Consider the following 10,596-nt stretch of genomic DNA (forward strand, 5'->3'; position numbering starts at 1 on the left):
ATGCCAATCCATAAAAACAAAGCATATCATTTTGACGTAAGCCATACCTACGGCGAAAAATTCAGCTGGGTGAATGCTGTGACCTTAATAAATCCACCTTGGAATGTATTCAATTCGTTTTCGAGTATTGTATTCTGTGATCAAGAATGATATAATATAATACAAGATTGCGCTTTCCGAATTCGCCGTGTCGTAAGAGCCCATGAATAAAAGAACAAAAGAAAGGAGAATTACTTGTTTGTGAAGAAGAAGAGTAGGGGAAAGCAATGGAAACAACCAAACACAAGACATTTCCATGACAGCCGGTTGTACGTAAAGAAATGACCCTGATTTTTCCCAACTTTAGGCTGCTGCACCATACACACACACACTCTATTGCAAGTGTCCCCCCCATAAAACGCAAGGAAACTGCATTTGGTGGCTTTATATTAATTTGTGCTTTAACAATTTAACACACCGCCCTTCGTTTTTATTTTATTTTATTTTAATGTCACAAATCAAAATATTACCAGGTCATTCACTGAATTTTCCCAAATATGTAATTCGTCCTCCATTTGATTGTTTTGTATTGCGAAGGGAGCTGACGTCAGACTTGTTAAAAGTGCGAAAAATAAAGCAACTGCTTTTTGAATGGCGCCACCTTCAATACTCAATTCGCCTTGTTCTGTGCTGTGTTATTGCTTCAAATTAGAGATTCCCGGAAAGACACGTTATTTTCAAATCCAGTTTCTCGGAATGCCGAATTATATGCATTTGATTTCTCTTGGCGATTTCCTATGAATCACAAAGATTACTCTGCCAGTACGCCAGCTCTTACAATGCCATAAACGCCCGTTATCGTATTTCAATTGACATTTTTTCAGAATAAATATAATACATTGACCTACTACATACATACATACGTACGTGTTATGAGGAATGCTTATTTACTTACGCATACATACATACACATGTATGTATGTAAGTACAGTAGGTTCTGTTTTTATGCGGTAGATACGTTCCGCAAGAAACAGCATAAAAAAAAAACAGCATAAAAAAAGCTACTAGTTCTATAGTAAAACTATAGATACGTTTCAAATGCTAAAACCGCATAAATCTGAAATAATGTAATAAAATCGCATAAAAAAGGGCACTAGTCCCATATTATAACTATAGATACGTTCCATAGGCCGCATGAATCTGTGATGAGTTTTTGCTTAGCTGGTTTAGAATCTTGTTTATATGTACAATTCCCGATAGGTCGACATGCATTTTGTAATTTAAAAAAAAACCGCACTATTTCAAAACCGCATAAAAAAAAGCCGCATAAAAACAGAACCTACTGTATATGCATACATACATGTGCACACAGTGAGCCAAAAGGTATTGGCACACTCGAAAAATCAAAGTTCTCAGTGCTACATATAACTTTTCTTCTAATGAAAGTATAAAATAATAGAAAACGGTATTTTCTACATGTATTTATTTATTACGTATCTGAACAAAAAAATCAATATCGACATATGTACATACATATGTGTGTATGTAGCTGCGTTTAAGGTTAAAGTGAGGGCATCTTTCTATTGCGTAGGCTTCTGCTTGAAAACTAATTGTATTCTTGCCAAGCGCTTCGGGGTATCTCTTCCCCGGTCCGCAGATACCTGCCTCTGCACCTTTCCCCTTGAAGGATCCGTCTGTGTTTTAGATAACCCTTCTCAAGTCCTTTTAATCTCCAGTTTAGTCTTGAAGCATTTGCCAAAGCCAAACATCCCTAGCATCATTTCTCATGGCATTTAGATCTCAGGGGTTAGTTCAGCAGAAGTATGAAATTTCAATATCAAACGATATGGCGCGCCTCCTCATGTAGGGCATTATTTTTTATTAGTCCAACTAACAAAACTATGGCGTGTTTTAGTCGGATGATTGGGAAAACCGGATGGTGGGTGAATTTGTAAAATAGAATTTGAATAGAATAGTTTATTTTGGAAAAAGAAAGAATTTCTATGATGTACAATATTTTGCATTGAATAAAGTTGAAAAGAGGAATCAGACTCGTGACCCATGATTCAATTATTAAAGGTTTACTCACTAGTGACATTCGATTTTTGTCACTCCCTTACAAAAGGTCGTATTTAAGAAGGTGAAAAAAGTGGAAAATATTAAATTCTTTGTGGTAAAAATGGTAGCAAAAAAGTATTTTCTTACTTAAATGGAAAGAAACTGCGAACGGTTTAAAAAATAAATTTTAATTAATATTTGAAAGTAAAGAATGGTATAAATAGAAGTTATTAGCGGAAATTGCGTTGTCTAATATTAAAACAAGAAATTATTTCACTTAATCCAAGATTTTATTTTGTGAATTAATTTTTAAATTTAAAACCGATCACGAAGTTGCGAAATATCGCCAATATGAAACTTTTTTGCTCAAAATAAATAAATAATTGGCACGTACAATTCTGCTAGGTGTTTGGCCGAGATCCTCCTTCTATTCGTAGCGGCGTCTTTAGCGAGTTGTTGCTCGTAAGCAGACCATATTGAAAATGAAATGTTTTTTTCTACAAATATTACTTTTCCTCCACTTTTACTCTAAATTTCTAGAGTTTTCTTTTATCATTGAATCATGCTCGTGAACTAATAGGACAAAAATGAGAGTTCTGAGAGTGAATGAGGCAAAAATATACTACAATACTTATATCTCACATTCAGTCTTTTAAGAAACTCTAATAATAATTATTTTTTCTTTGGAAGGACCCATTTGTAAATATGTACATACATACATACATACATACATATGTAGATATTCATATCATAATCATGTAACACACAGGTAATCATATGTATGGCAGCTGAGTATAGTTAAAATGAATGCATGCAATATTTATGTATGTATATGGATTTTTTTGTTACATTTTTTTCAAGTAAGTTTAACCCATATGTAGGTGCCCAATGGCTTTGACAACTCCTAGTAAAATTTTCTAAGGAATCTTTTTGTCGAACATATTAACCCTTTAATACCTAGTTTAAGAGGGCTTTGGAACAATTTTTGAAAGAATGGGTTAAATAGTCACATAACGGTGGGGTTCAACGGGTTAAAATGTTCTACAAAAAAATGTTTCATTGAATTTTACTAAAAGTCTACTGCGACGATATTTAGAAAAATCAATATTTGTACTAGATTTGCCATATCATTTAATATGGCATTTCATCAATATTGCGAAACTTTAATAAACTGTAAAAAAATTGTTACTCGCTGGACCAACACCAAGTTGGGGTTTTACTATTCCACATGGGTACTTTAATTTGCAATTGGTTTGGTTTGGGCCCAAGCCCATTACCTGAAAATTGTCGCACTGTGTAATCAATAATCTGCCAAACTGGTGATGCTAATTGGCCACCGAGAAGCTGCAGTTTGACTCCATTGAATTTTTGTGACGCTCGTTGTGTATAAACGTTATGCCATCCCTGTGGAGACGATCCAGGAGTTGAAATATGTATGTAGGTGGTGTGTGGCATTTAATGACAAGACTTACACTTTGCAATCAGAAAAAAATTCATTGAAAAATATTAATCTGTCTTTCTTTACAGTTGAACTAAATTCCAGAAACTAGATAGATCCTGTTTTTAGGCGTAGATCGGCGTTTGTGTAAAACGAACAATGTCAAATTTTTTCGGTAATCAGTTATTTATTTGAATAATAATTTCCTAATAAATTTACATAGAATTACATGTGAAATAATATATTATTTAAGTATTCAAGAGTAAAACAAGAGCTTAACGACAAAAAAGGAAAACAAAAATAAAATAAAATTTTTCTGTATATGCTTTTAAAATAAAACGAAAATGTTTTGAAGACTAGAATGGACGCAGACGTACTAGCTGCCTTCCTATCTGCTGCTCTTTGATATCTTGTTTCCGTTCAGCGATGAGCTGCAGTTGCTTTAAGCACCACCAGTCGACTTGCTGCCGCCTGTCACCCCAGTTTTACTCTCCAATTGCGCTTGCAGTTGACGCACATTTTCGCCGGTGTTGTTGTGCCGCTGGAAGAACGCATTGATGGAGCTCATGGAACGATACTCCAGATTGTCGCTAACATTCCAATCGACGCTAATGCTTTGATGGCGCGTCATGGGATTGCGACAATGGTTCGTCTCATTGTACTTTTCGAGCAGATGCAGTAGACAATCTTTCGTCGTGTTAGCGGCCTCTTCGAGATTGACCGCCTGATGGATGTTCGGCACCCCGATTGGCACATCGCGTGACATTTGATTGATGCGAAATTTAGCACGCCGTATGCTAGCCGATTCGTGTGATTGTCGGTGTTCTTGTTTTTCCTCTGCTTCTGTGCTGCTTTCATCGTGCGTTACTATGGATACTTTTTTAAACTTTTTGGTTGTGGTAGTGGCCGTAGACTTCCAAGGTACACCAAAACTCGGACCGCCATTGGCTAGCTTCGGTGTCTCTTCGATAGATTGGTGTAGACGCATTGAGACCGTGCTGAATTTCGATTTAACTCCATTAGTTGATGACTTGCTGCTGATGTCATTTGTTGTGGTGCTAGAGGATGTCGTTGTTGTTGTACTACTGGTTACTTTAGTGCGCTCACTGCTCGCGGACGTTGCCAATTTGTGTTTGGTGGTCGTCGCTTCCTTCTTCGCTGATGTCGTCTTAGCAGCAGTACTCGTTTTGACTTTAGACGTCTCGCCACTGGCTTTTGATTTCTTCTGCTTATTATTGTTTGAGTCCGCTTCGAGCTTCGTCTCGCTGCCGAGTTTCGTATTGATTTCCGCCAGCATTAGCAAATGATCGGACAATTTGCGTATTTCGTCGGCCAAATTGACGCGCTCACCTGAAGCGCGACGTCCGAGCATATAACTCGTATCCGAGTTGCGTCGATCGAAAGTGTGCAAATAGCTCTTCATGCTGCGCTCTTGCTGATTGAGATTTGTGCCGCTGCCGCTGAGGTCATCGCAGTAGCCATGACGTCCGAGCAGGTGCTGCGGTCCATACTGTATGGCCGGTTGAGGTGTTGGCGTTGTGCTCTTCGGTGTGGAGGCCGCACCGCCTGCTGTTGCGGCTAGAGAGGCGTTGCTGAGGAAGAGCTTCTCACGCGATTCATTTATTGGCGTGGCTAGCGTACTCGGGCTGTCATTGTCTGGATCGGCGTTGCTGAAAACATCATCATCGATTATCGTGGCAATGGATTCGCACGGTGATGGGGAGCAAACTGCAGAAGTCGAGTAGAGAGATGAACAGATTCAGAATTGCAATTAATCACATGAAAGAGGGAATCATTGTGTACGTAGAAGCAAAGGGTTATATGTATATAAATTACAGTCTATTTTTTAAACTAAAGGCTTTAAATATTTTCATGCCCAAGCAAAACAATAATCAGTTGAGAATTTAGAAGCATAGACATGCAGAAAAATATGGAACAAAAAACCATGCATCCTAAACTATGTAGCTAAGATAAAATGAGGAAAGAGGTGAGCTCTATTCACGAGGTGAGAACATTCATCTGATGGGTGAAGAAATGTATTAACTATAGCATCAGCTGAATATCGAATTGTTTTAATGGAACTGAAATGAATCTTCGAATGAATTCATCAATGCCAAAGAGCATAAGTCGAATAAATAAAATTTAGACATTTTTAAGCAGTTTGTATTAAAACAAAAAATCTTTCGTTCTTCTAATTGATGTTTGATTTTTATTAAGTTTCATAAAAATCATGTTGATTTGAAGAAATATCATTTGAAAAACTCAATTACGAAAGCGGATAAAGTAAATATTTGGTTTTATTATTAACTTACCAAATTTGGTTCAAGAAAACTTAAAAAAAAAATCTCTACATAATCATCCATTTGATGAAAAAACATGAATAAAAAAAAATAGGGTATTCCCTTAAATAAATGTGCATATGTATGTACCTACAATTGAACGAATTCATCCAATGGATGCTGAAATGCGATAGTAACAGATTCAAAAAAATTATGTGTCCATGTTAGTTTAGCAAGCAATGTATTGTTTTTTTGTGCAGGTAAAATGTTCCCTCTTGAATGCATTCATCTATTGGATGAACTTACGTTCTATACTACATATTCGTATGTAATATTTTGAAAAGTCAATAATATTTCTGTATTTGGATTGCTCGATTTAGATTTCGTATATTCGGCCATTGGATGAAGCCAAATTTAGAGATGTTTGCGATTTATTGTTCAAACTTTCTGCATACATTTTGCTAAATATTCAAAGAAAAAGCATTTGCTCACAAGACAAATTCAAATAAGCTCTATTTCTTAATTTAGTTGCAGCTGGTTGTACTCAGAGCAATACTTCAAATTATTTATAAGTTACAAAATTTTTATTCTTAGGAATTCATCCATTGGATGAGTTATAATACCACGTTATTCCTGAAAGTGGTTCGTTCTTTTTATGCAGGAAAATTGTTATAAATGTACTCTTAACATTGTATTTATTCAATAATTTTATTTTTTAACAAATTAATCTAATGGATGTTGAAAAGAGAGCATTGAAAATTCTCAAATATAATTAGTTCTTGTGTTTTCTGAAAGCATGGCATAATTTTTTTGTGCGTGAAAAATGTGCTCACCATCTGTTCCGACTGAGTTCATCTAAGCGATGAATTTATATGTCATGCTGCTAATGCTTACGATGTGATGTACATAATTTGATAAGTGTGATGTTAAATTTATATACTTTATGCACATATTTTGATAACTCGACTTGGATTTTGCGTTTTCATCTATTGGAGGAAACTAGGTTCAGAAGTGCTTGAGAGAAGTGAATGTTAGTAAATTTTTTTCAAAATGGCATTAGAAGTTCATGAAGTGATCGAAAGCATGTTGACTCATAAATTCTATGTTGCGTACACCTGACATTTTAACTAAAAGTTGGGACTATTTATTGTGGTTTAAAAAAAGTATTTAATCTTTATTTTATTTATGTAAATTAAGTGTACATGTAATTAGTTATAACAATTTTTTGCGCCATTTGTATTAAAAAATCAAAATTTTAAATTTTCATCTATTGGATGTATTCATTAATTGCAACGAATTTCGTTTAACTATTATACGTTTTTTGTGAAACTTTAGCATAATATTTCATGAATTACATGAAAACATGTGAAAATTTGAAATGCGGATGAAACGTAATATACATAATTATTACCACTACATACAAGTTTTGAATTTTTTCACAACAAAATATTTTTAATGGAAATGAAGTAAAAGAATTTCATGTGAGTAGTAAAATATCTGTAAAAAATACTGATACTAAGTGCTTGTGAAATATTCATCGAATGGATGTAATGACCTGAATTTGAACTCATCAGTTTTTAGCAACAATACAGATAAAGCGTGCATAGTTTACAAATTGCATACATCCAATAGATGAATGTACAGTGGCATTCACAGCAGTAATAATAATAACAACAACAACAACACATACAAATTTTCTTCCATATAACGAATGCTTTAAATTTTTTTTTCATATAGAAGAAAATGCGCAAAAACTACTACAAAAAAAGTATCAAAAATCTAAGCGAATTTTGACTTTTAGCTGGCGCAAAACTACAGCAAAATTTAATAAGCTTCAAAACTGCATACCAAGAATTTTTCTAAGAAATCCCATTAAAAAGTTGAAGATTTTGATGAAAAGTTTTTTTTTTTAACACGTTGACTGCCAGGGCCATTTTCAGAAAACTGGCCAAAAATGACATTTTGATTTTTTCACATTATATTACTAAAAACTCTTTTTCTAGATCATTGGTATCATTAAAAATCAAAAATGATGTTTTTTAAAGGAGAAAAAGGACCTACGAGTTATCTCGTAGTTGGCGTCTGGGAAAGAACTCACTACGAATTATCTCGTGGTAGGTAGGTCCTTTTTTTCCTAAAAAAACATCATTTTTGCTTTCTATAGTATTTTGTTTTATAGTTATTATTATTTATTATAATTATTTTCTTTCTTTTTAGATTTATAAACATTCTCTAAAATTACTGTTATACAATAATTATCAAGAACCCAATATGGATAAGAAAAGGTCACTGAATCAAAGTGAAATTGAGTACAATGCAAATCTAAGTGATTCAGAAGATGATTTCAGCGATGGTAGTAACGACATTTATGAGCCTTCTGAGAATACAAGTGATAGTGAAGATGAAGTCATCTCCGAACCTGAAGACGTCTCCGAATCTGATAATAATGACGATGATTTTCAAGCAACAACGTCAAATGAGAATGATGATTTGTGGACAGAAGTTCAACACAATCCTGAATTATTTCTTTTCGAAGAAAATGTTGGTGTGAAATTAGATACATCAAATTTTACAGTACAAACGCTGGTGGATTTATTTTTTTCGGATGAGTTTCTTGCATTACTGGTAGAACAAACTAACTTATATGCTGCGCAAGAAATTGCAACATCGGAAAATGGGAATCAAAATGCTATAAAAAAATCTAAAAGGATATCAAATTGGCAAGACGTAAGTGCTACAGAGATGAAAGTTTTTATTGCACTTTTATTGCGAATGGGACCTTGTACTTTTCCAACAATAGAACATTACTGGAACACAAAGAAGCATGTAAACTTATAAACTTACAATAATGTAAACTTTTGGCGCCACATATGAGCCGCAATCGATTCCAGCTGATACTTCGTTATTTTCATTTGGTTGATAACTCACAACCATCTACCGACAGATTATACAAGGTGAAACCAATCCTAAATCATTTCAACGATGTTATGCGTGAAAATTATGTACCAAGTAAAAATATTTGTATTGACGGATCCATGATGCTATGGCGGGGAAGATTGCTTTTCCGCCAATACATAAAAAATAAAAAACACAAATATGGTGTCAAACTATATGAACTATGTGAGTCCGACGGTCTTGTAATAAAAATAAAAATTTACAGCGGAAAATCTGAGGAAACTACCCATAATGTAGGTCACACTGCTGACGTTGTTTTACATTTACTTGAGGACTATCTCGATAAAGGCTGCGCGCTTTACATGGATAATTTTTATAATTCAGTTAGTCTTACAAAACTGTTATAGGTATACACGAAAAACTTATGTGTGTGGAACCCTACGAAGTAACAGAAAAGGAAACCCCAAAGATGTGGTAAATCGTAAACTAAAAAAAGGGGAGTGTTTTTGGCAGACAAATGGTCCTGTTACTGTATGCAAATGGAAAGACAAACGAGAAGTCCTTTCCATTTCAAACATGCACGCTATTGAAATGGTAGAGGTGCCCAATCGCAATGGAAGAATTTCTATGAAACCGAATATAATTTGAGATTACAATAATAGAATGTCTGGCATTGACCGATCAGATCAAATGATTTCGTACTACTCATCTCTAAGAAAGACTATTAGATGGCACAAAAAGGTTTCACTTCATATTATAGAGATATATATACAAAATGCTCACAGAATTTACCAAAAAGTAACTTCATCTAAAATAAAACTGATAAAGTTCAGAGAAGAATTCGTCTTGGCGTTGATTGGAGATTTTCAACCAATTTAAAAAAAAAAATAGATCTAAAGAACTCCATTATTTAGAGTGTTTATTACCAACGAAAAAAAAACAGCGTCCGACAAAGCCATGTAGTGTGTGTACCCAAGAAAAAAAACGCCGAGAAACGCGTTACTTCTGTCCAGCCTGTCCAGAAAAGCCAGCCCTTTGTGTCGAAAATTGTTTTAAAAACTTCCACAAACAATAATATATTACTTTATTTCTTGTATTTGAGTTAATTTTTCCATTATATTGAATGAATTTTTTTTTAATAAAAAAAAAAAGCTCACGGAAGCCAAACCCAAAATTTTTTTCTTTTCCCAGAAGCCATGTATCGATACTAACACTATTATAATACGGTTTTACTCGTAGCTACACAAAAAGTGGTAGTTTTAGGTAGTACGAGATAACTCGTAGTTGGCTTCCTGGAAGGGAAATCATACTACGAGTTATCTCGTAGTTGGCAGTCAACGTGTTAAACTTTGGTGTACTCTGTACTATATTTTTGTAAAAAAATTTCAAAAAAAAGATTAATTAATAAAACTTTGCACTAAGTTGCGCTGCTATTATTGTGAACGCCACTGCATGTCTACATGTAATTACTCATTTCACCACGTAAAAGTATGCGATGTGCTGCTATGAAAATGATTACAGGGAACTCAACCATGCTTGATGTATGTATGAATAAGTGTTTATGTATATTGATTGGCAAGTGTTCGCTAATTTTTTGTGAGCACTAACGAATTGCAGCTAAGAGGAAAACATTTTTCAATGCCGTTTTCTTTCACTAAATAGTACGAGTAATGCATAAATTGCAAATGCAGTTTATGAAAAGTATCGGAAAAATTGGATCAACAGCGCTTACCTCTGTACAGGTTCAATTGATCCATATCAGTAGTGCTGTGCGGGTGTGTGTGTGTGTGTGCACTGTACATCATATACAAATCGGTATGTACAAAGTTACTGCCGGCGTAGCGCAGGAATCGGCTCTAAGTCCTGTTTTATGGAGCACCATGTACGACAAGGCCCTTCGCTTACCAGTGCCCAGAGAAGTAAAAATAATAGGCTTTGTGGATGACA

General features: G+C 34.6%; 1 protein-coding gene across 1 annotated transcript; it reads right to left on the reverse strand.

Annotated features, from left to right (window-relative positions):
• Window positions 1-3,917: 3,917 nt before the first annotated feature.
• LOC129244359 (uncharacterized protein DDB_G0271670-like) lies at window positions 3,918-6,211 on the reverse strand. The gene is made up of 2 exons (XM_054881979.1): window positions 6,199-6,211; window positions 3,918-5,203 (listed from the first exon to the last, which is right to left on the reverse strand). The coding sequence occupies exons 1-2, from the start codon at window positions 6,209-6,211 to the stop codon at window positions 3,918-3,920; spliced, it is 1,299 nt and encodes a 432-aa protein (XP_054737954.1).
• Between the last annotated feature and the right edge of the window lie 4,385 nt (window positions 6,212-10,596).

Source organism: Anastrepha obliqua, chromosome 4, assembly GCF_027943255.1.
Source record: "Anastrepha obliqua isolate idAnaObli1 chromosome 4, idAnaObli1_1.0, whole genome shotgun sequence".
Taxonomy (NCBI): Eukaryota; Metazoa; Arthropoda; class Insecta; order Diptera; family Tephritidae; genus Anastrepha; species Anastrepha obliqua.